The 24,435-nt window shown below is 52.8% G+C and overlaps 3 protein-coding genes across 3 annotated transcripts in view; 2 read left to right on the forward strand and 1 right to left on the reverse strand.

Annotated features, from left to right (window-relative positions):
- Window positions 1-84: 84 nt before the first annotated feature.
- On the forward strand, window positions 85-1,244 carry CIAO1 (cytosolic iron-sulfur assembly component 1; the record flags this gene model as incomplete). The annotated part of the gene is made up of 3 exons (XM_085319186.1): window positions 85-283; window positions 724-811; window positions 919-1,244. Coding segments are annotated over 3 exons (528 nt in total), but the record flags the coding sequence as incomplete, so codon positions are not given.
- Window positions 1,245-1,614: 370 nt separating this feature from the next.
- SNRNP200 (small nuclear ribonucleoprotein U5 subunit 200) lies at window positions 1,615-23,740 on the reverse strand. Its single transcript, XM_085319191.1, has 45 exons — window positions 23,645-23,740; window positions 22,572-22,735; window positions 21,612-21,783; window positions 21,018-21,210; window positions 20,708-20,763; window positions 19,912-20,010; window positions 19,423-19,575; window positions 18,956-19,055; window positions 18,626-18,762; window positions 17,677-17,760; window positions 17,259-17,432; window positions 16,812-16,949; window positions 16,468-16,623; window positions 16,102-16,272; window positions 15,622-15,815; window positions 14,925-15,048; window positions 14,337-14,486; window positions 14,035-14,145; window positions 13,048-13,179; window positions 12,471-12,659; window positions 11,715-11,912; window positions 11,099-11,251; window positions 10,889-10,969; window positions 10,455-10,538; window positions 9,893-9,999; window positions 9,550-9,668; window positions 9,110-9,264; window positions 8,715-8,904; window positions 8,307-8,480; window positions 7,486-7,646; window positions 6,952-7,179; window positions 6,434-6,625; window positions 6,164-6,342; window positions 5,806-5,957; window positions 5,344-5,452; window positions 5,028-5,136; window positions 4,430-4,619; window positions 4,092-4,256; window positions 3,690-3,811; window positions 3,370-3,513; window positions 3,080-3,256; window positions 2,581-2,741; window positions 2,403-2,484; window positions 2,173-2,265; window positions 1,615-2,060 (listed from the first exon to the last, which is right to left on the reverse strand). Exons 1-45 carry the CDS (start codon window positions 23,687-23,689, stop codon window positions 1,917-1,919), a joined length of 6,411 nt encoding a protein of 2,136 aa, XP_085175317.1. The 5' UTR covers window positions 23,690-23,740; the 3' UTR covers window positions 1,615-1,916.
- Window positions 23,688-24,435, forward strand: part of FAM178B (family with sequence similarity 178 member B) — a 4,892-nt gene continuing 4,144 nt past the window's right edge. The window contains exons 1-2 of the mRNA XM_085319187.1: window positions 23,688-23,751; window positions 24,069-24,129. Coding sequence (XP_085175313.1) covers window positions 23,688-23,751; window positions 24,069-24,129 — 125 coding nt within the window. The remainder of the gene's footprint in view (window positions 23,752-24,068; window positions 24,130-24,435) is intronic.

The following is a 24,435-nucleotide window of genomic DNA, read 5'->3' on the forward strand; positions in this document are numbered from 1 at the left end:
GTGCTGGCCATCAGTGCAGCCTCCCGCTGCGCTTTTCCGTGCAACATCCGCACTTATTTCCTTTCCTCTGCCCTCCTCCAGCTGTTGGCCTCGGCCAGCTACGACGACACGGTGAAGCTCTACCACGAAGAGGAGGACGACTGGGTGTGCTGCGCCACGCTGGAGGGCCACGAGTCCACGGTGTGGAGCGTGGCTTTCGACCGCAGCGGCGAGCGCCTGGCTTCCTGCAGCGACGACAAGACGGTGCGCATCTGGCGCCAGTACAAGCCGGGCAACGAGGAAGGTGAGCGCGCCGAGAGCTGCTCTCGCCCCGTCTCGCGCTCGCTGCGGGGTTGCGAGAGCGGAAGAACGGAGGGCAGGGAACTTGCCCGAAGAATCGGCACCGCRCGCGGTCGAGGAGTCCGAACTGTCGCTTCCTGGCTCGGCCCGGTGAGCCGTTTTCCCTTCCTGCCGCGCGGTCCAGGCGGTTGGAGGTGAAAGGCTGGCGCCGTTAATGACCTTGGCGCGCGGTCCAAGCAGTTCCACGTCAGCTCCCGATCCGTAGACTCGCTTCCGCCCGTCCTTGCCCTGGAGACCCTGCGGTGACAGGCACAGCTGACACCCGGGCCCGTCTCCCCGGGGTCACGGGTTTTGCTGGYGTGAGCCAGGGCACCCAGCGGCCTTGCTCACCTCCGCGATTCCCACCTGACAGGGGATTTCAGGTTATTCTCTTTTGCCTTCCAGGGGTGGCCTGCAGTGGCACCGATCCCACGTGGAAGTGTGTTTGCAACCTCTCGGGCTTCCACACGAGGACCATCTACGATGTGGCGTGGTGAGTGGGCTGCCGCCGCGCCGGCTGCCCTTCGTGCGGCTGGGTCGAGGGCGCTTTTCCCTCTCCTGGGGGTTTTCGGTGACCTGTTGCGCCGCCAACTGCTCTAGGTGCCACCTGACCGGGGCGCTGGCGACGGCCTGCGGCGACGACGCCATCCGGGTGTTCGAGGAGAGCTCGCCCGTGGCCTCGCAGCAGCCCACCTTCAGCCTGGCGGCCCACGTGCCCCGGGCGCACTCGCAGGACGTCAACTGCGTGGCCTGGAACCCCAAGGAGCCGGGCTTGCTGGCCTCCTGCAGCGACGACGGGGAGATCGCCTTCTGGAAGTACCAGCGGCCCGAGGTGTGCTGAGCTGCTCGCCCCCGTGCCTCCTTGCGCTGGCACGCGTGCCCCAGGACTCCTGCCCTAAGCTCAATAAACCTGCGCTGTCCTGGTACAGGACTCCGGCTCTTCCTTTCAGCGCTGGCGCCGCTCCCTTGGCACCAGCGCCAGCCTCGCTGGTGCAGACGTCGTGCCCGTCGCCCTCGGAGGCGAGCAGGCTCGCGCAACAGGCCCTAAGTGCTACACTGGGGGCTGGACAAGCTCTGCACGGCGAGAGGCCCTCCGGGGAGGGGGTTTTACACCTCCTTCGTCCTGAGCCCAGCCATCCCCACTAACCCCAGAGATGGGCTGACAGCCCTACAGCCCCCCRGCCCCAAGGACAGTCAGAGGGCCCTCAGCATCACGGCAGGATCCTCCAAAAGCGAGAGCAGAGATGGTCAAGACTGTTTTTCCCCCTTTACAGACCAACCACTGCAGAGGCCAAGAAAGGGCTTGAGATTTATTCCAGCTGCTGCAGTTGTATCATGTTTCTGCATGCAGCTCCTGTCTAAAAAAAMCACTGTACAAAGCATCAACATCTTAAAAAGACACGTAGCACGGGAGAAGAGGGAGTCCCACGCTCTAAGGAGCGGGGCAGGCGGCACAAACAGCGAGTGACATATGCCAGTCACACGAACAGACGTGACACAAGCGCTACAACGGCTCAGGTTTGCTCGCTGAACACCGRGCGAATCCTCAGCAGGGCCGGCTGCCCGGCGGGGGAACGGTGGGCCGGCGGGAGCCCTCCTCAGTCGGAGTCGCTGTCGCTCTCCGCCTCCTTCACGTCCACGCTGAACTTGTACTCCTGGTCGCAGCCCATGTAGGCGTCGCTCATGAAGTAGAGCGTGTAGTTGTGTGTCCCCGTGGCCGGGGCCACGAAATCCAGCTTCACCTAGGCGGCGAGGAAGGGCTCGCGTTGGGCTGCGGCACCGCAGCGGAGGAGCCGCAGGCGCCTCGCTCCAGCTCGCCGCAGCCGCGTCCGCCCCACGCCGCCCCCTGCTCACCTTGGCTTTCTGCTGCAGCGTCAACCGCTTGATAGAAATGAGGCTGTTGGATTTGGAGTCACCGATCACCACCCACCAGCCCTCCTCGCGTTTCTGCCGATGAGAGAAAAAAAAAAATGAATCCTTGTCTCGAGCAGGAAGCTGTGCCCTTCCGCCTCCCCAGGGTCACCGAGCCCCCTGTGGGAGATGCTGGCTGAAGCCACCCAGCACATGCGAGATCTGGCACGTACCTGGGGGAACAGGGGTGCAATGACGGGGCCGGTGACCTCCTCTTCGCGTTCCAGCTGCACCAGCACCACCACAGGCCCCCCACTGTGTGGGGAAAACCACGAGGCGATTAGGGTGTCTTCTGTGCTGGCAGAGCAGCACCGAGGGGGCCGCACTGAGCGCTGGCCCTCCAGGCCTCACCTGCGGATGCTCTCCTTCTCCACCACTTCGTAGGAGAGCTCGATGTTGGGGTAGCGGTTACAGAAGCGGGCTACATCCGCGATCTGGGCRTCGGAGAGCTGCAGCAGGGCGTTTCGGTCCTCATCCTCCATCTCCATGATGTCGAAGACGCTCTCGACCCCCTGCAAYGAACGCACGAAGAAGTGGAGCGTCCTTTCAGGCTTGTGGTTGCCCAGAGCTCCTCAGCGGAACCACCTTGCTCAGGTCAAGGCTTGGCAMCGTGACAAGAACCCAACATCACAACCAATGTCAGCCTTCAGCAGGGACTGCTGTAAACCTGGCATTCCCTCTTTCCAGCCTGAGCAACAGGACACGGGCTGCCAGCACCTACACAACGCTGCCTGGCCTTACAAAATAGCTGCTTTTTGGCCAACCAAGAGGCTCAGGGCTGCCCTGCTCGAACCAAGGTTTCCCAGACCATCCCCCGCTTCCCTGGCATGGTGTTTTCCCCAGAAYTTACCTTGTCCGTGCAGCGCTTGATGTGCTCAGAGGTAAAGTGAGGCAGCTGCTTGAGGTACGAGTCCTTTGACCACATGGCCTGCGTGACCATCTGCGCCAGCTCCATCGCGGCTAGCGCGGGGCTGAGCCAGCCGTTGCTGGACAGCACGTCCACACATGCCTGGATCAGCCGGATCGCCTGGGTGCGAGGGATCAGGACAGGTGAGAAGGCAGCACAGAACAACCCACGACACAGGCAGGTACGGGCAGGCAGGARCCGCTTGTTTCTACGTGCCACCGTGCTCACCGTACCTTGCTGAGGATCTCCTCAGTGTCTGACTGCAGCTCGGCGCTCAGCTGCATGCGTGACAAGTGAGCTTGCAGCAGCAGGTTGGTCTTGACGTGGGGATCGTTGAATTTGGGGTTGGTCAGCTTGTGGGGAACTTTCTGGGCCAGCTATGGAGAGAAACAAACCCATCAGTGCTTTAACCACGCAGAGCAGAGAACACAGGCAGCATCTCTCCCATGATCTTGGAGAGATCAGGCACGAAGCCACCTCTGTCCCCTGCAGCTCCAAATRCTACAGTTACTTTGGTGGCCCAGCTTGGCACAGACATGCTGCYCCCTCTCACCTGCCGCAGCAGGTTGTCCTCATGGTGCCTGATGGGGATGTTCTCATACTCCGCAGCGTTGGAGATGATTTCAATCAGCCCTCGCACCTTGGTCTTGGCRTTGAGGGACATGCTAAAGAGCTCTGGGGAAGCCAGAGAGATAGCAGAGTCAAGGAGAACCAGGCAACATTAAAATCCAAAATACAACATGGCTTTAGGCAGGCAACACACAACCTCACCCTGAAGTGTCACAGCATTAAGCCTTTGACCACACTCACGGCACACTCTCTCCAATGCCCRTGGCACAGAGAGCAATGTGTGCGGATGGACAAGCTCTCTCCTGAGAGCAGAAGCGCCAGCAAGTGCCGGTGCGCACTATCTGCCCTTCGCAGAGCCCTTATCTGGCCTTCACAGAGCCCGTACCGATGGTGGTGTARTTGATGTAGTAGTAAGCTGCAATCATCCCGAGGTTCAGAGGAGCCACATCCATCTCATCCTCAATGCTGATGCACTTGGACTGCTCCAGGTCGCTGAGGGTCTGCTCCACCAGCTCAGACAGATGGTCTGAGAGATGCCTGTGGGACACACCTGGAGAGACAGCAGCATTGCAGAGGGGCTCAGAAACTTCCCAGGATGGGGAAAAGCTGCTCTTGCGGAAGCAGAGCCCACAGGGTACAGGCAGAGGCTCCCTATCAGCCCCCCTACATACACCCAGCTTGGATCATTCAGCTCAGTGCAGACCGCCCCCCCCCCCCGCTTACCTTGCAGGTTGTAGTAGTTTGGATTCTGGGTCATCCTGCGATAGAGGAACGTCCAAGTGAGATAATCCACTGCATCTTGCTTGTTTTCAATGGTCTTGGTGACAATCTCAGCATTGAAGTGGTCATGCATGCAGTGGTCCAAGTGCGACTCCACCGGCAAGGGCTCGTAGAGGAACTTCTTGAAGAAATCCTAAGGAGGAAAGGGGACCAAATAAACGAGCTGCAGGCATCGCGAACAACGAGGAGGAAGTGCCCAGGATGATAAGTTAGCAGTGCTGGCTCTGTCCTACTCTTGGGAGCGGATGCTTGATGTGGTTTTGAACACACACACACTGTTCAGCAGATCCCTCAGCCTGTTTGTTGCACATCCGGATTACAAAATGCTGCTGGGCAAAACAGCTTGGTAACTGGGACACATGCACTGCTCTTTGTAGCTGCCAGCCAGGGACCAGGGATGCTGTAAAAGCTCTCCTGATCCCCAAAAGAGTGCTCTCAATGAGGGCTGCCCCAGCTGGTTCAAAGCCATGAGGAGAAATTCGCACCCCAACTAGGAGATAAGTATTCATAGGCCGGATACGGTGCCCAGTTCCTCACCCACCTTCTTGGATCCCTGGCACATGATGACACAACGGCCCTCATCGTCCTGCAGCGGACGATTAGCGTGGCCCACCATCTGCAGAACATCGTAGATGGGGTAATCCACGTACCTGAGACATGGAGAGAGCATCGCTTTAGCGAACGGCAGCCACTTCATGGAAAGCTACCACCACTCCACTGCCCAGGGCTTCACCTCTACCAGAGCAGGGACGAAACCCTTTGGGATCTGAGTCTCATCCCCTCGTGCCCGGTACAGCTCTGAACTAGCAGGGTGAACATCAAGGCAGACCACGTCRGGTCTTGCCTGCCATACTCACGCGTGGATCTTCCCATTGTAGTACTGCGTGTCCATGATGATCACRAGGTGAGCAGCAATATTCATACCCCAGCAGAGGCTGCGGGAGGCAACCATCACCTGAACTGCTCCTGAAAGACACGTGGAGAGTGGTCAGCCAGCARGCAGAGCCCATCCTGCAGGCAGAGCACCTTTCTGGCATAAACACTTGCACGCCGCAAGTGAAAACAGGCAAAGAAATTCAGGGAAAAAAAAAAAAACATCTGGAGGTTCTGTGCTTGGGAAGACAGGCCTCAGCATACAGGAAGGCCCCAAGAGAGACAGTGAAACTTAGAACTGCAGCTTTTTTGGACCAGTGAGGCAGAGAAGTAATAYCAGTCTTGGGCAAGCTGCTATCTCCAGCTCAAAGGCTGAGGGCATTGCCAAGCTCCAGAGAAAAACGTTTACAGGTCCAACAACTGTCCTGCCCCCAACCTGCCCTCACCAGAGCTGAAAAGCTGCTCCACCACTCGCCGTTCTATGGCTGTCAGCCCCTCGTGGAGGTAGCCCACTCCATTCACAAGCGTCTCCTTCAGAGTACTGTCATTCAGCTTGTCCAGATACGGTATGAGATCCTTCTCTGCGCAGTGCAAGAACCTGCCATGGTAGGGGGAAGAGACGGTCATCAGGCCCAGCAACCCTGTCCCTCTCCGGACAGGTTAAACACCCAAGTGACATCGAATGAGACTGAGTCACCAGCATTTTCCATCATTAGTTGTCTCTCAGCCCAATAGAGCTGCCAAAATAGTCAGAGGAGGGGCAAACGACTGTCAAGGAATCCCAGCCCAACACAGCTCTGCTACCTTTGCCTCTGGACATCCGAGGCGCACGTGGTGAGGATGTTGATGGCTGTGAGTCGTGTCTGCTTGCGAGATGGGACGAAGACAATGACTGGCTTTTTGGGAGAGTGCTTCATGATGGCATGGTAGACGGGCTTGGCCATGGAGAGCAGGCGAGTCTGCGTGTGGCTGATGTTGAAGCCCTGCAGAGAGAGCAGCAGGCAGCGATGCCGTCTGGAGACCCGGCAGAAGGGGAGGGAAAAGTGAAATGAAGGGAGGTCACCGAAGCCCTACCTGAATGTGCAGCTCCAGGGGCACGGGGCGGACATTGGGGTGGAAGTTGAAGGTGGAGGTGGCGCTGCAGCCCAGCCAGTGTGCCACATCCTTGGCGTTGGACAGGGACGAGCTCAGGGCCACAATGCGGATGGGCCGCTCGATCTGGGAGGAGATGTAGCGCATCCGGGAGCAGATGACCTCCAGCACTGGCTGCAGATGGGACAGGGAAGGTTACAGAAAGAAGTGTAGGATGACTCCACATCTCGGTCACCTCTCCTGGCTGAGCTGCAGCCACCACAGCCCAAGCACCTTCACCCCTGGGCTCCTCACGCCTCAACTTCCTGAGGGGTTCAGTCCTCCTATTGCAAACCCATCCTGGAGCTTGGGCAAACTCCCAGCAGGAAAAGCCATCCTCATTCCAGACATTAGGAATGAAAAACCATCCAGCTCCACAGCAGCTCTACTGCCAGCCCCAGGACCAACACAAACATAAGCATCACTCAAACAAATTGCTCCCTTTCCCCTCCCAGACGCACCCCGTTCTCGCCCCCAATGAGATGCACTTCATCCACAATGAAGAGGTTGACGTTCTGGACGTTCTTGCGCTGCTTCCAACGCCGTGACAGGATGTCCCATTTCTCAGGGGTGCTGATAATTATGTTCCCTTTGCCCAGTAATTTCAGGTCAGTGCTGGTCTCCCCCGTCAGCAAGACCACCTTCTTATTGAGGCGTTCCTGGAATTTCTCGTACCAGTCCAAGAAGACCTGCCAAAATGCAAGGGTTGCTGTTGTCAATCCTGAACCAGAATGCATCCCACCAAATCCCTGGAGATACATGCATGCACATACATACACACCAGCATCAGCAGGGAGACAGCTTAAGTGGCAGTGGGTGGTGTCTCTTTACTCCCCCAGAGACACTGGTAGCTCATAATTAATCAGAAATCTCAGGAATCATCCTGAGGGATGTGACAGCACAGAAGGGACAAGGAAAGAGAAAGGGGGGGGGGGGCTGAGAAGTAAATGTAAACCAGAGTAGGGCTCTAGTTCTCCTCAGCCTGCGGGACTTGCCTGCTCTGCTAGGGCCTCCATGGGGGTGATATATACGCAGCGCCCCTCCGAGTTCTGGAGCAACATCCTCAGGATGGCAAATTCCGCACAAATGGTTTTTCCGCTTCCCGTGGGGGCACCCACAAACACGTTGTCATCGCTGTTGTAAACCGTGTTAAACACTGGGGACAGAGGAATGACATGAAGTGAACAGCTTCATATTAACTCCAGAAGAGTTCTCTTGAAGCTTGAGCAATGAGCAAGAACACAGCCTTGACCCAGTCCACACAAGGAACTACAGAAAAGGCAGCTTCAAAAGCTTTTGCCCAAGATCCTCTGAACAAAATGGGATCTAGTCCATCACAGTAGCTCACACCTCAAGTGTAAGTGCCTTGTTCTGCCTACACCCAGGCAGAGAAAAATGGACACAGCAGCTTTGCTTTGCTCCCAATCCTGTCCCTACAAGCAGCCTCAATGGAGATGTTCGGGACTACCTGGCTCTGCAAACCTGAGCCACCAATGCTAGCAAGGATAAAGCTTCCAGGAGTACCTCTGCCTTTGCCAGCCAGCCCCGGACAGGCTGCTGCCGGGCTCAAACCACAGGATATGTGGAAGGCATGCTCTAGAAACTTGTCAAAGACACCTCAGCCCACAGAGAATGATTTCAAGACATCAGATCCCTAAAGCTAGGGGAGGTAGAGGAGATACACTATTCGCTACAGAAGTTCTTCACATTACATGAATGAACCCCACATAGTCCAGGCTATGGGACTGTGAATACCAAAAGGGACGAGAACTCATAGAGAACGAGTTCAGAAGAAGGGGGCAGAACTGATACCCACCCTGAGTCTGGATAGGGTTGAAGAAGGGGAACTTGTCCTGGTAGAGGCTCTCGAAGGCACTGTTTCGCAGAGCGGACACAGGCAGCGGCTGCAGATCCAGCAGCTCGGTTGGAGGAGGGTACTTCTCAGGGAGGATCAGGTGGCGGAAGGAAACAGGCAGCTGGGTCTCACAGGCTGTCAGAGAGAGAGAGAGACTCGAAACGTTTTCATCTCTGAGAGCTCCCTCTCCCCATCAGGATTCCCAGCCTCACGTCACTCGCCTCTCAAAAGCCTTTCCCCAGCGCTGCACTAGGAGAGGCCTTGAACTACCCTAAACTACTCAGGCTGCAGTGAGAACCCCGCTGTACAGCGCAGAGGCTGGCCTGGCCTCTGTGGTTTCCCAGCCCGGCTGGCAGAAAGGAGACTTACAGAGCCAGCGGTCGGAGACCACCCGGATGAAGTACTGTGGGGGCAGCGGCTCAAAGACTGGCACGAAGAAGGTGACGAGGTGCTCGTCCTGCGCGTACTTGGCTTTCAGCAGGAAGTACTCATGGTGCAGGATCACTTCGCTGTCCACATCCTCCACYAGGATCCAGAAGGCTTCAGATGAACCGTGCACCTGAGCAAGGAGAGCTCTTATCTTCATACCAGAGTCCATACCTTCTCTTTCCAGACCTCCAAGGGCTGAACATCAGCTCTCCCACTGCAATCCCACTCTAGAAGTGCCCTCCTACCTCAGAGTACGGTATTTAGCCCCGCAACGTTTAACTCCCCCCCACTCCGCCCCTTCACTGAGGGTGGCTCATCTCCAGYGCAAAGCTCACCTTCTCATCCCACTGGAAGTCAGGGGTGACGGTGAGCTCTACCTTCAAGGTAGAGCGGGTAATGGGCTGCAAGTGCACAGAGAGTTCCAACTTCGGAAACAGATGGACGTATTTGTGGATCGTCTTGCCCATTTTTGGCATTCGGATCAGCTCCCCTGCAAAAGAAAGGCTCTGTTGTCAGGAGAGATACAACCCCAGGGTGACCAACGGCTTTTGAATTGAACAACATTCAGTATCGGTGATCTAAGTGTTACCAGAAAGGTAGACTAAGGTCCTAGGGTAAAGCTATTGTCTTTCTCAGGCTTTACCCAAGATCCTCACCAATTCTGCCACTTGAGACATATGGGAAAAATCACCCCAAGTCTCTGGGTTGAAACAGAGTGCAGAAGAATAAAGAGGCAGAAATCTCCCCCTATAGCATTTGCCCTGCATCTCAGTACCTATTTCATTATGGTTCAAGTCATAGAGCCGTTCAAACGGGAAGTTCTTCTTCTCAATTTTCTTCACTACTTCTTCAGGCAGTTTCTTGAACTGGCGCAAAGGGCACATGGACTGCCACCTGTGAGGACACCATGAGGTGAGACAAGCAAGGAAACAAGAGGCACAGCCTTCAGAGCATCACATTTGTCACACTGTCGAAGACCAGCCCTCAGCCAGACATGCAGACTGGCACAAGCACTGATCTCCGCAAACACTGGAGACCTAGCCAAGAATCTGGCCACAAGCCCTCCTATGTGAGAAACATGCAGGCTGTGATCAGAAAAAGCCTGAGWCCTCACTTACATCCGTTTGTCAATCATCTTGCAGAGGTTAAGGGTTTTGTCAGTGAGCTGGGCCCAGCCACGGTTCAGGACGATCTCGAAGATGGCACGCATCAGCCGTCCAGCAGACTAGGGGAAACAGAGAGCAGCTCTCAGAGTTTGGCTGAGATCGTAACATTCGACTCTTCCTCCTCCCTATCCATTTTACTACCCAGTTGCAGAAAAAGAGGTTTGAGCTCGGGTTCTGCATCCCAGCTGCCCACAAGTGGAGCAAATATTTGATTTCCTGCCTCAGAAATTGGGATTTGTGGCAGAAGGACAAGGCTACCTTGTAGTTCTCTAGAGCTGAATTAAGGCAGGATTTTGATTACAAAACAAAAGATTCCAAAGAAGATCTACTTCCTACACAGTGTTAGACCTCCTCACACACTCACAGCTCCAGCTATTATCAAAGCCATTTACGAACACAAACTGAAGCCCTGAAGTACAAATATGAGGCCTTCTTACCAGCAGGAAGACCAAGAAGTGGATGGACTGCACACACCTAGGGGGAGATGAAGCTCCAGCCACATTTCCTCACTCACCTGGGTAACATACACCATGTCTGCCATCAGAGCAAATCCTTCCAGCTTCAGCTGGGAGATGAAGGCCTGGAGGAGCACGTTGATCTGTGGAAACAGAAAAGAGGGACCAGTCTCTCAGGGCCCTGGGAACCCCTCCACACTAGGACCCGATCCAGGTGGGCTTTGATGTGCAGCAGAACAGAGGAGCAGGAGTGATCAACAAGGATTGACTGCTTTTCACACGCTCAACTAAGGCAAGCAGTATTTGCTAATCTGAGCTCCTCTTACAGTCCAGGATGTCACACAGAGGGAGGGAAACACAAAACTCTTGCAGAGCAGAAGACTGACATGGCATTGGTGTGACAGTTCTGTCACAAGGATCACTCTTCTCTCCCAAGACAGACAGAGAAGTCCCCTGTGAGAGGGGGGGGTCTGTGAGAGCAAGCAGGGCTCACCTTGGCACTGGGCTCCTCTATGCTCTCCTTCACTGGGATCGGAACTCGCTCCAGCAACTTTTGAAGCTCGAGCTTCTCCTCCTGCAGGAAACCAACGGAGGAGAGAGATGAGAATGGTCCTGCACAGAAAAAGCTCTGCAGCGTCCCTTGCAGTATCAAGACAGATGACTTCAAGGCCGTCTCACTCAGGATGGGGATCTGGTTCCGTACCTCCCTTACGGTGATGTTCCTGAACTCTGAGGACAGTGAGAAGACCCGAAACAGCTCGATTTCACTCAGGGTGGGTTTAAGGAGCTGATTGTAAGTTTGCATTGTCTCGTTGGTGATGTAGTAATGGCTGGCAATGCGGCCCAGCTCCGTCACCTGTGACAAGGACAACAGCCAGAGTGAAGAAGCAGAAAGCAGCTATCTGACTGTTCCTGGCATCAGTGGAAAATGCTGAGCAGAAACTAGCCTGCAGGAGGGCTAGGAGACAAGCTAAAGATACACTCTCAGGCTACCAATCACCCAGGAAAGCTGCTTTGGCACAAAATTCCACATCTCGCACCTTCGCCTTCTCATCTCACTGCCTCTAAAGCAATGAAAATTTAGCAGTAACATGAAGTTGCCTAGGAGGCAGTGGCAAACACAACAGTGACAGACAGAGTRGTCAGCTGTGAGGATCCCTGGAATCAGACATCCAACACAGCAGCTCCGAATGATGCAGCATCCCCTGGGGCTGTGCCTATTTAATCAGTAGGATAGCTCCTGCATCCCTTCTCTCAGCCAAAGGATGCTCCTGTTTAGCTTTGCGTAGTCACAGCACCTTTCCAAGGTCCCATCTCACCTGGAAGTTCCCCGTCTTCTTGTCGTATTTCACCAGGTTGTTCTTGTCTAACATCAAGGCTGCAGTGTGAACCAGATCCAGGCGGCGCTGGTCCAGCAGCGGATCCCCCTTCAAATCATCGTGGGATATCCCGTAGAGAGTGGGGGAGCGCAGCATTCGGATGTACAAGTAGGTATAGCCAAGCCAATTCACTGCATCCTGAGGAAGCACCACGGTGCCATCAGAGCCACAGCCTACAAACATCTCTCCCAGCAAGCATGGGTGACACTGGTTCAGAGCCCAGTACTCCCAACACTAGTGTAGGGCACAGCAGGCTGAACCAGCTGCATCTTGTTGGGTCAATGTTAAACCACACAGCTTTGAAGCCCAGCAGCACTGTACACACACTGCTCTCCAATGTAGAAAGAATACAGTAGAATTAAACAAACAAACAAAAAAAACCCACTGCCCACACACAGGCTCTTCCCCAGTGTCTACCCATGTGGAGAACCCTAAGCCTGCTCTGAATTACAGAAGCATCTACCCATTTGCCTAGCACACAAGTCAGCCTTACAGGTCTGTAGTTCTCACAGCTGCCCTTCCAGACCTCTTAAAAACGTGCATTACATTTGCTCTCCAACACTGAAGAGAGAAAACAGGCTGCAAGTTTCTTGGCTCCTCTGTAGCGACCCTTTCCCACTGTGAGTGACCCCACCGCTGCCAGGATTGCCTTGAGGAAAGGTCGCATGACCAGTCCCACTGCTGATCCCCACTCACCTTTGCGTTCTGGACGTTCCCTAACACAGTCTCCGCATTCAGCATGTCTGGGAGCTTCGATACCATCTGACTTTCTATGGGGAGCTGCTGGTTGAGCAAGGACAGGTAATACTGCAGCTCTCCGTGGGACGTGATGAGGATCCCCTCACCTTTAGTATCGTACTGAGGCCTTCCAGCACGCCCCAGCATCTAAGAGAAGAGAAGGTGAGGTCAGCAAGGGAAAAGAGCTTTTAGCTTGGTCATTTCTTCTTGCACGTGTCCTGGGACATCGCTCTCAGATTTCTCGGTCTGCTTTTACTTCCAAGTGGCAGGAGACACATATACATATCCCAGATGCATGTAGCCAAGATACTAGGAGAGAAATAATGTTTTTTTCCTCCCAATCTGCTTCTCCTGTGCCGTCACAGCAAAGCAGCTCTCAGAACAACTGAGACTGTCCAGTTGAGACAGCAGAGAACAGCAGAGAATGAGGAGCCGTTCAGCCAAAAAATACAAAAACAGACCTAACGTGCACCAGTGGGAAAGGAGAAAGAACCTGCCCCAGGTCACCCCAGTCAGTTTGGTAGCAGAACTTCACCTGCAGGATGTCCAGAGCACCCAGCTCAGTCCACCGTCCCTTCTCCGGGCTGTACACCTGCGTCCCCTTGATGATGACCGTATGAGCAGGGAGGTTCACGCCCCAAGCCAGTGTTGCAGTGGAGACCAGAACCTATAGAAGCAGAAACAATGGTCAGCAAAAGCTAGGTAGAAGTCCCTTCCTGGGGGAAAAAGGTGGTCCTGACATTAGAAACATGCACAGCAACGACAATGACTGACAACTGTCATTTCTCAACAGCTCAGTGGAGGGAGATCTGATAAACAGCAAGATCTGAGGCCTTTGTCCAAATTTGCCAGCTCACTGTGTGATCATTGGGTAATCCTTTGCTATCCATTTATAACACAGCCACACTGAAAAGGTCAACATGGAGGAGGATCCCAGCACATCGGTATTTCCCACCAGAAAGAAACTTTTACTTCCCCGGATCAGCTTTCCTGGCATTCAGTTTATGCTGCTCACAATTCGCCCAATTTGTAAAGCTCTTCACATTACAAGCTTCACTCCAGGCTGAACAAAACATTTTTGTTCTTAGAAAAGCCAGTTTCTGACCAAGCTGTTAGATCTCCAAGACCAGATAAAGCTCAATGCTTGCTTTCCACGATGAAACTTTTGTTACAACCAATGAACTCGCTTGGGTGGGGTTTTACCAATGTAGTAACCGTACGGGAGACAGCTCAGGGACGTGCCTCTAGCTTTAAACACCCATCTAAACCTAGGGAAGAAGTTTTTGCCCTCTCCACTCATGATCTTGTGCTTTTAGTTCTTATTCTTTATGTGAAACTCAAGACTCCCCTTCATCAGGCACCTGCTGCAGCAGAACAGGATGGAGGCTACCTCTGCTTGACCCTCTTCATTTTGCACAAAGGGCTATTTCAAAACATAGCTCAAGCACTTTTTGTGCAGTACCTACCTGGAACAAACATGCCCTGGAGGAAGCAGCAACTCCTCCCGGGGACTGAGGCTCACCTGAATGTGCTTGTCAGCAAACAGATCCTCCACTAGGGTCCGGTCCACTCGTGTCATACCAGCGTGGTGAATGGCGAAGCCATAGGGCAGAAGATCCTTCAGCTCCAGGTTCTACAGTTAAGAACACAACTACCTTTAGGTTTTCTACCTAATTTGAGTAATGTTAGGAAGCAAAGCAGCAACAGAAGGTAGCACAGATACTAGAGGAAGGCCGCAAATTTGCACCACGTTACTGGCGGCATCTCTGTACCTGCGCTGCTGCTATTGCCCTGTGTCAGAACAGCCTGCGCCCAGGCAGTTACCTTGCACTGCTCAGCTTCGGTCCTCAGGACCTCAGTGGAGGCTGAGCCCTCTCGCAAGAACAGACCCAGGGTGTCTTTTTCAAGACACATGTCCCTGATAGCCCGGGCAGTCTTTCCAGTCTCCTTCCTGGAGTGAACAAACACCAGGACCTGTCAAACAAGCACATGGTACCATGGTTGAGAGAGAAATCACTAAGGGTGCAGTTGGCAAAGATACTTGACCCAAACTGCTCCTCATGCTCAGGTTGAGAAAGTTTTTAACAGGAAGCTCTAGAATTAGTCCAGATGCTCTGCAAACTGTGCTGACACAACCTAAACAGAGCTAACAGCTCCTGATCTAATGGAGCAGCATCACAAGAACTCTGTCATCTTAGAAAAAGACAGGTCACTCTTTCAGCAGAGACCTGGCATAAGGTGAGAAACAGAAGCTTACATCCCTTTCTCAGTTGCCACTGACCAACCAAGCCTACCCTCTTTTTCACAGCAGCATTTCTGCAGCTACAGCAAATGCGGCTCAAAGGAGTTTCATCAGCAACAGGCAAGAATCGGGGTTAACTGCGTCAGGAACAACAAAACAAAGGACCAAACCTGGTTCTTTCCAGCATGCTCCATAATCTTCTCATAAACAATCTCATTCATTATCTGGAAGCGCTTGATAGCTTTCTTCTCTGTAATACCCACATAAGTCTGCTCTAGGGGCACAGGTCGGAAACTGTAAGAAAAACAAAGATCCCCAAAATTAAGTCCGTAAATGAGCAGCAGCAGAAGAAACCTAATACAAACATACTGTCAAGAGGCAGTTGTTCTGCCATGCACTTCCTCTAAATATGTTCAGTATTTTGGGGTAACAAGTTCAATACCCTTCCCTTGGGCCTCAATATATTCAGAGATCTGATGGCTGCAGTCATGCCTAATCAAATTACTCCTGTCTCTTGGAAGTCATTTGCTATGCACACACTAAGGAAGCCAAATGGTGTYTCAGGAGCTATCACAACCTTTTCTCAGGCTTTCTCCAAACACCTTCTGCAGCACATTGGCATAGCAGATTTTATCTACCTTCTCTAAAGCATATTCTTGCAAATATGACAACACGGGATCCCTGGCACACATTTTAAGGATGTACTTAATTTCTCCAGCCTTTAACATACATTTCCTAACAAATCCTAAAGCAAATAAATGCATGGCTAAGCAGAGCAGAGGCCCAATGAGACTCTAGTATCATTTGACATAGACACAGCTAGCCACAGTCTGATAGAGAAAGACCTTCCTCAGCTTTCCCAGGTACCTGTTATCAAAATAGAACAAGCCTTTGGCAGGGTCTACTCTGAGGAACGTAGCCACATCCTCGTAGTTTGGAAGGGTGGCGCTCAAGCCAACAAGCCTAACATCTTCTTGGGTCATCTCAATGTTGCGGATGGCTCTGGCTACCAAAGACTCCAGGACAGGTCCTCGGTCATCGTGGAGGAGGTGTATTTCATCCTAAAAAGGAGAAAACAAGTTCAAAGTTAAATAGAGCCAATCTGGAGCTGAAGTATCTGTTTTATTCTTCTTTCCCAGCACAGCCTGTTTGCATGGGCTGAAGCATACTCATCCCACAGCCCCCAGACTGAGTCTGTCRGCAGCCGTGGGATGCTCAAGCACCAAGGATACCAACACATCTCTAATAGCTGACGCACGTTCAAGAACCCCAATGCCAGGAGGCATAGCGTGTGTCGCTGTGCCCCCTCCGTCACACCAGGGCTTTACAGACACTGGTGTTGCTCACCAGGATGACGAGCCGCACMAGCTGGGTGTAGGTGCGCTCTCCTCCCTTGCGCGTGATGATGTCCCACTTCTCCGGGGTGCAGACGATGATCTGGGTAGCGCTGATTTCCTCCTTGCACAGCTGGTGATCGCCCGTCAGCTCAGCCACGTTGATGCCGTAAGTTGCGAGGCGCTAGGAGGAAGCCCGCAGGTGGTTAAGCAGATGAACACACATTCCCCAGGAGCAGCGTTAGAGCAGCAGCAGCCTYGAGACGCTCGTCTCTCATTCATACTCGTCTACTCGTTCATACCGCGCATAATAGAAGGAAGTCACTGCAGTAAAGCTCATCTACAATTTAAGCAGCGGAAAGCCCATGCTTTGCATTACCTTCCCGAAGCTGCCCACCATCTCCTGCACCAGGGACCTCATGGGTGCGATGTAGATAATCTTGAATTCATCCACATTGATGGTTCCGTCGATATTAATGTGCTTCCCTATTTCCCGCAACATGCACATAAGCGCCACGTTTGTTTTCCCAGCTCCCTAGAACAAAAGCRGAATCAGCTCCGTCAAATTCGCATCCTCTCCAAGGTGAGGGCATATCTGCAATGGCCACTCCTTCCTGCGTAAACAGTTTAACCTCCTCTGACAGCCGCAGCATGGTAAGTGGCACCCTTCCCACTCCCCACGACAGGGGCTGCGAGCRGGCACCCAAACACCAGGATCCTTACCGTGGGAGCGCACAGCAGCAAGTTCTCATCCGACTCCAGCGCAGCACGGTAGAGTTTGCTCTGAATACGGTTCAGTGTTTTAAACCCTTCAAATCCAGCCTGGGCGTACTTGGGCAACTTTTCCACAGAAACCAGTTGCTGTAAAGGGAAAACACTGAGATGAAAGYCCTTTTTTCAGTACCTTGAAGCCTGCAAAGCACATGTGAGATCTCAAAGACACCCTGGGGAGCAGCAGGSTCACGTTATCTCCAGATGGATAGGAGAGAAACAGCCCTGTGGCCAGTCGCCATGGAGCAGGTTAGGAAGAGATCAAACAAGGCCCGTTAGCTTGCCCATGCTCTCCAACGCGTACAAGTCACAGATGTAATTCCAGCAAATCTGCCGTGAGATCAGCAGGAACTCAACACGTCTGGTGCCAAATAAGCGCCAGCCAAGCAGGTTTCCTACCTCTTCAGAGCCAAAGGGCTTTGGCTTCAGGGCAGGCACATGCACTTCCTCATAGCCCTTGCGCTGCCTACGGAAGGAGCCGTCGGGTAGCTGGCATCGCTTGTTGGCCATGAAGTGACTACCTTGAGCAAACACCAGATCCTCCAAGTCCAGCACCTGTCGAGGAGCCAATGCCTGGACAGAGCAGAGGGAGAGTCAGAGGAGAAAGATGCAGGGGTAAGAGAACAACCCTGCCCTCCCATTTTCATCCTGAGACTTAAGCAAAAGCAATTGCACCCAACTGGCAAGCGCCTCTTTGGCAGATCAGGAGTTTATCCTCTGTACCTTCCCCTGCATCGTCTTCCTGCCCATTCCACTTCAAATATTCTTTTAACTCTTACTCTGGGTGCTGAGAACAGATGGCTTTAAAGAATCTTACCTCTCCTCCTTGGTCCAGATCCATGGTTTCCAAGTCAGTATCCATCCGGGACTGACGAACACGCTCCCGGCGAGAACGTTCCTCCTGAGTGAAGAGAGAACAGTTCAACCCTCTGCAAAGCAGCACCTGCAGAAGAGCCGCTGAGCCTTTTCTGGGGGGCTTCCAGCTCCTCCTACCATGCACCAGCTTAGCACCCCACCATTCTGCACAACTGGAGGGCCACATACCGGGACTGCTTTCAAGCACAGGCACTCACACACCACGAAAGGAACCAGGGAATAAAGACAACAAACCTGCAGTGCCCCACCAGGAGCCCTACACACTATCAGCACTGCTCAAACCCAAACACATAAAACTGGCCCCTGGCATCAACATAACCCTCTCAATTTTTTTCTCCTAGGGAAAAAAAACAGGAGGGCAGTAATAATCCAAAAACAAAACAAAACAAAAAAATCAGTCATGGAAATGCTGTTCTCCAAAGGCCAAGCAGTGCTAATCCAGCATGCCAATACACCTGCTGAGCACTGCTATGAGGGGTAGCCTGGTCCAGTGCGTCACACTCAAACTCCTGGCAATTAAGAGCTGATCTGAGGTGACTGGAGAGTTTTACTGCAGTGAGCCTCACATGAAGAGGGTTCAGAGGCGAAACAGTGCTGCTAAAAGACAATGAGCACCAGTGCAAAAATCTGAAGYTCGTGCACGCCGACATTTTCCTGGAAAAGCAAACATCTGAGTGACTTAGCAATAACAAACAATAAATATATTCCCCTATCAGATGCGTCTCCGCGGTCTCCTAAGCAACACTTCCTACGTTTGCAAAATCCCAGCTGGGTAAGCAGACTCCTCTCCCACAAAGAGAAAACACACACAGCTGAACAATGGCTGCTCAGGCAGTAACAAGGAATCCAGGATTTCTCTGCTTATCTTACCAGGTTCCCGCTAGCCTTACCCGGATGAGATCTTCTTTCTCTGTCTCATGCAGCTGATACAAGAACTTCGACAGCTCAGGATCCGCCTCCATCTTCCCCATTATCCTTTCCTTTTCAGCTTCGCTTTGGGCACTGGCCAGCAAAGTGCAGTACAGAACTGATGAAACAAAAATGAAGAGATGGCAGGTGGGCATAAGGCCAGAGCCAAAAGAAGGGAGCCAGTAACAGGGACCCAAGCCTCACACAGCAACACTGATGGCAGGTAAAAAGCCTGAGGTCATGCTTGAGGCATGTCAAAGCAGCAAGCAAGAAAATAACAAGGTGGCAGKGTTAAAGGAAACACCACTCACTCATCATCCTGTGCTGCCGCAGCACTTTAATGAAGTCAAAGGTGTTAAAGCCCAGGAGCAGAACAAGCTGGTTCTCACATTCCCGGTCATCGCTTGCAGTCTGGGAAAAGATGACATGAGGAACAACTGGTTATCTCTGTGTCCAGCAGAACAAGAATCCCTGCCTCACTCAGCCAAATAAAAAGAACAYGAGCATCAGCACCAAAATTAACAGGGAAACAGATGTGACTTACGATGCTCTCCCAGCAAATGCTGACAAAGAACAATCATTTTCCCTTCAGAAGAACGTTTTCCCATGATCTAAGACTAGCTGTAACCTCTGCTCCAGTGCTCATCTATCCTCTTGGTACACATGGCATATTAACAATTGTATTTAACGGTTTAATTTGGAAAGAAAAAAAAAAAGCAGCTTCCTGTCTCCCAGAGAGAAGCATTCTGAGACTGCTGCAATCCAGCCACCCATTTACCTTCAAGATCTCTAACACTTCATCTGCCTTCTTCTGGGAAACTATGGCATCATCATAGAACCGGCTCAGCTGCCGCTGGAGCCAGAAGGCATCGATGTCTCGGGGATGCAGATCCTTCTTCTTTGAACTCATCAGTTCACCTGATGCCACAAGCTTAAAAAGAAAAAAAAAAGAAAAAGAAATTCCCCCAAAGTCATCTTCCTCCATGAGGAAAGCAAGCATACATCCTTTGTGTTGCAGAATGAGTATTTAGAGCCTATCCCTCCCCACGCAGGGTAGAGGAAAACCAACAGAAGCAATCGCTTGGCTGACCAGACYCAAAGGTCACCCGTGTCAACTTTAGTTTCCACCAGACAACAGCCTTCAAGCCTGCTTTCCACCAGCAAACAAGCTCAAATCCATCCACAGACCAAAAGGATCCCCGGCCCTCCTCCAGAACGCGTTGGTGATGACCCCAGCGTGCATTTCACATTTGCCTCGGTAACTCACGTTGGCTGAGAGCGTGCAACGGACAACAGCTTCATCTCCTTCCATGTCATCGTCAGACGCCTCRTCACGCACTTCACCGTAGATGTCCTCGTCGCCTTCCTGTTGAAACAGGCGTTCCCATGAGCAGCTTTTGCARACATCAGAGAGAAGCTTTTCCTCAACAGAAATTAATAACCTGGCATCTCATTCCTGAGGACATGTGGCCTAGCCTATCCTTATAACATGAACATATTGCTGCTGTTGAGGCAAAGAACTAATATATCTGGAGTTATTCACAGCCTGCAGGGAGCAGATACTTACACTAAGGTCACTGCATAAAAGCCTTCTTGCCTGCTGGCTTTGTACCACATGATCAAATTATTATCTGTGCTCTTAGGGTCCTACAAAGAGGTTTTACAGGGACTCCAAGAGTGTTGTATTGGTCTCTTTTATTGTTCTCTCAGCCTTCTCCAAAAACAATGCCTGAGAACAGATCTAGAAAATACTTCCARACTGTGCATTTGAATTCATCCCTTCCTCCTGATGCCTCACGTTCTCCCATGAGATCTAAATATCACCATCTGTTTTCTGTAACACGCACTCACAACGAGCCTCAGATTAGCAAGATAAATCCTCCCAAAGCCAGGAAGCAGCATCTAAAATAATCTGAACTGTCTTTCCTGGCAGATATATCCTAGTCTGAGCCAATTCTTGCTTCCCCAATACGCCTGAGGAAAGCCGAACACAGGTGGCCTCTGCTGAGCGGCTCAAAAAGTGAGGGAACAGCACAGAGACCCTGCAGTGTCTCATCTCTTACCTCCTCGTCAGACTCGAACTGTACATTCACACCATACGTCTCATCAATATTGTCATCTGCAAGGGAGAGCAGAGTTAATTAATCTGAAAATCTGGAGACCGTATGCAGGCTTTGCATATCCACACATCCCGCCTCCATACATCCAAATTTCGAAAAGGTTTCACGCTTGAGAAGCATCCAAAGATCTTCTAGCTTCTCTATGCTAGAATACTAATCCTGGAGTAAGACCTGTTTTGGTATCAGTTACTGTGATACTACTTTCTGCCAGCCCCATTACTACAGCTACAGCCCACTGCAGCGCAGCCCATACCCATGTTCTGGATTTCCTTGTCGCCACCGTAATCCGTGATCTTCTTGCCCAGATTCACCAGCACGTGGTAGCGGGTATCATCAGTCTGTCCCAGCAGCAAATCAATCTCCTTCCGCCTCTCCTTGTCACGCAGCTTCTCATTCTTCAAGACTGCCAGGACCTCATCAGCAGCTCCGCAGAGAATGTCACGCGGCTGCAAAACAAAGAATGTGACCACGTATTATTCTCTCCTATTTCTGGACCAAATCTTCTCAGCTTTCTGTCCTCGAGTCCTGGAACAAATACCCCACTGAATTTAGGAAATGTCATTTTCAAGCACTGCACCCTCACAGAGGCATGGGAGGGACAGAGGTCGTGTCACTGGAAGGCCACATCCCACAACCGAGACACGTCACCACGCATCAGGGTAACGAATACACTAACGCGACATCCACAAGCACAAAAAACAGAATCAAGGGAATGAATCCACCTTGTGGGACTACAAAGAAAGACCAAAACATCCGAAGGATGGATTCCTCTCTCGCACATTCACACAYGCACTGTGAATCCTCTGCTGGAGCACAGACACCCTCGCTGACCTGTCCATGTCCTTACCTGGTCCCCAAGGGCTGCCTGAATGAAGCTCAACAACACCTCATAGGTCTCACGGGTCTCCTTGGTTTTGGGTTTGTAGATGATCCCCACCATCTCATCAATGCCCTCAGAGAGCAGGGTATAACCCTTCATCTTGTTGATGTCATGCCTATCTTCATCACGCTTCCTTCTCCTAGAAAGAAGGGCAAGGAGGACAGCACCTAGGTTAGCCAGGAAGCAGAGCCACTTCTCCAAGTCCGTGCCAAAGGAGTAGGAATCAGGGAGTCACTTCTCTTTTACACAAGGTACTGTTTAGAGAGTTTACACAGCTCTCGAACCTGAAAAAGTTTCACGGTTCAGTTTAGTTCTACCAAATTCACTCAAGCACAAAACAACTGATTTGAAGTATGGATGTTCTTTTTAGTAGCTGAAGAATGACCCTACCAGAAACACGGGAACAGATGTACTTATTAAAACATCTATGGATTTAGAAGGAACCTCTAGACCAGCCAAGCCATCGTGGTGCCCACACAACTAAGTAGCATCAGTGAGGTTCAACATAGCAGGGCGCTACTCTGACCGACTTCGTGCGTCTTCCTTTACACCCCTGAAGGCTGTAGCAGCAATATCTGTAATCTCATGGGGCTTTACTCGATGCTTTTGCCTTCACAATTAGTTTCTTGAGATGGAGCAAGCAACTCCATACGAAGAAAACATTCTCTCTGCATCTTCCAAGTTGGCAGGTTTCAGCGTGTAGCCCAATATTCATGCCACCCAGAACATTTTCCACTACAAATAGTGTTGCATTATACCGTGCTCACAGAATTAAAACAAGTTGAGGTTGTATTACTTAAAGACAGGATGAAGCACGTTAATTGCCTAGAGCTTTTTAAATCCAAACGCAACCAGGAGGGTCTCATTTAGAGCTCTGCATCCCTTTGGCTTCAAATAGCAAGCTCAGAGCTGRAGTCAATCACTCACTTCGCTCGTCTTTCCTCCTGCATCTGTGGTTTGGTTCTCTGGGCCTTGTCTCCCATTCGGGTGCCCTCGAGTTTTCCAACCAAGGAAAGCACCTCTCCMGTCGGCTCATCTCGCCGAGTCCTGTCGATGAGGGAGCGATCTGCTTGAAGGACRAGGTTGGAGTTCTGGAAGAGAAAGAAGAAAAACATGCACTGATCAAGCCTGTGAAGGCATCAGCGCAATCTGCGCAGCCCACTGCGCCCAGACAGGTTGGAGCAAGGAGTCGGCACCAGCTGTGACCTACGCCAAAGCAGTTTCAATGCAGCAATCTTCTCCCACTTAATTTTAGAAGGCTCTTCTGCCTCCTCCAGAGACTCTATTACTACTAAATACATAAAACTCCCTTCAGTACAGCATGTCTAACTTTCCTTTGCTCAGTACAGCAAAGGAATGCTGAACTAAATTATCTCCACGTCAAGAGCCCACATTTTTAGATTTTAAACTTGGACTGAGTAACRTGACGCCATCCTGTAACTTTTTGCAGTCAGGAGGCTCACATACCGTTCACTCGGTTACATTACAGTTACGTTCTGACGACTACACCAGAAACRGGGGTTTTAGTCTGCCAAAAACTTCGAGGTCTGACAAAAGCACTTTCAAAATTAGTTCCAAGGCGGATGTTGCTCTCATTTCTGTTTTTTAAGAGTCCTGAACTTCTGACCACTCTTGTAACATCAATGTTATAAAGAAGTGCTCTTAAATCGGCTGATTTTTAACGGTGCCTAGCAGAGAACCGGCACTGCCAGCCRGCTCCTGTCAGGTCCCGGCCATATCCAGGCACAGTTAAATGCCCAAGAGGCATCGTGGGGACCGGCTCCTCTCCMAGTTGCCACCTTCCGCCCTGTCCCTCGCCTGCCGCACCAGAGACGGGCTCCAAAACACCCCCGAGACGGGATTTCACCCGCTGCGAGCGCCCCGGGAAGGGCCACGCTGCCAAGGGAGGCGGCCCAGGAGCCCAGGCTTCTCCGTCCGTCAGCCAGGGCTTCGCTGCCGGGGCCGAGCGGCGCGGAAGGCCGCGGCCAAGCCGCACTCACCGCCTTGTACTCGTACTGGAGGCTCCGCGCTGTTACGTCCGCCATGGCGCCGCCGGGCTCGCACCGGAGCAGGCACCGGAACTTCCGGGGCAAGCGGAAGCAGTCAGGTAGCTTCCCGCCCCCCCGGCGACCCGGAAGTTCTTACACGTCGTTGGGCCGCAACTGCTCCCCGGGACCACCCCTCCAAGCATGCACCGCTACCCTGGGACTGCGGCTCCCAGCATGCCGTGCGGCGCCAGCTGAGGGGCGGAGACACTCACCGGGGCCTACTCGTGCCTCTCATGCTGATTGGCTGGCAGCGCCAGGGGGCGGGGCCATGCCCCTTGATTGACTGTTCCCTTCCTCCTCCTCCCAAGAGCCGGGTTGGCCWGCCACGAGGAGGCGGGGCTCCCCGCCCTCCCCGCGCTCCGATTGGCCCGGCCAGAAAGCGAGGGGCGGGGCGTCATTGACGGTTGCCATTTGAAAGTGCTTGGTGGGCGCCTCAGGTAGGAGGGGCCAGCACTACCCTTCCCCCCTCCCCCGCCAGCCTCTGATTGGCCCTTCTCCTCGGGAAGCCCCGCCCCTTCCCCCGCAGGCCACGCCCTTTCTTCGCACCCCGCCCAGCTAAGCCCCACCCCCATGGCTGGGCCCGGCCCCGGCGGCGAGGCCTAGCGCCGTGGGGCGCTGCGGGGCCCTTGAGGGCCATGGTGCCGCCGGGGCGCGGCGGCGAGCGGCGGGTGGCGGCGCCGAGTCCGTCCGGGCTGCGCTGGTACCAGATCCCGCTGCCGTCGGCGCGTCTGTCCCCCGCCGGC

The sequence above is a fragment of the Rhea americana genome, unplaced genomic scaffold (assembly GCF_003343005.1).
Source record: "Rhea americana isolate MKP2758 unplaced genomic scaffold, rheAme1 scaffold_574, whole genome shotgun sequence".
Classification (NCBI taxonomy): Eukaryota; Metazoa; Chordata; class Aves; order Rheiformes; family Rheidae; genus Rhea; species Rhea americana.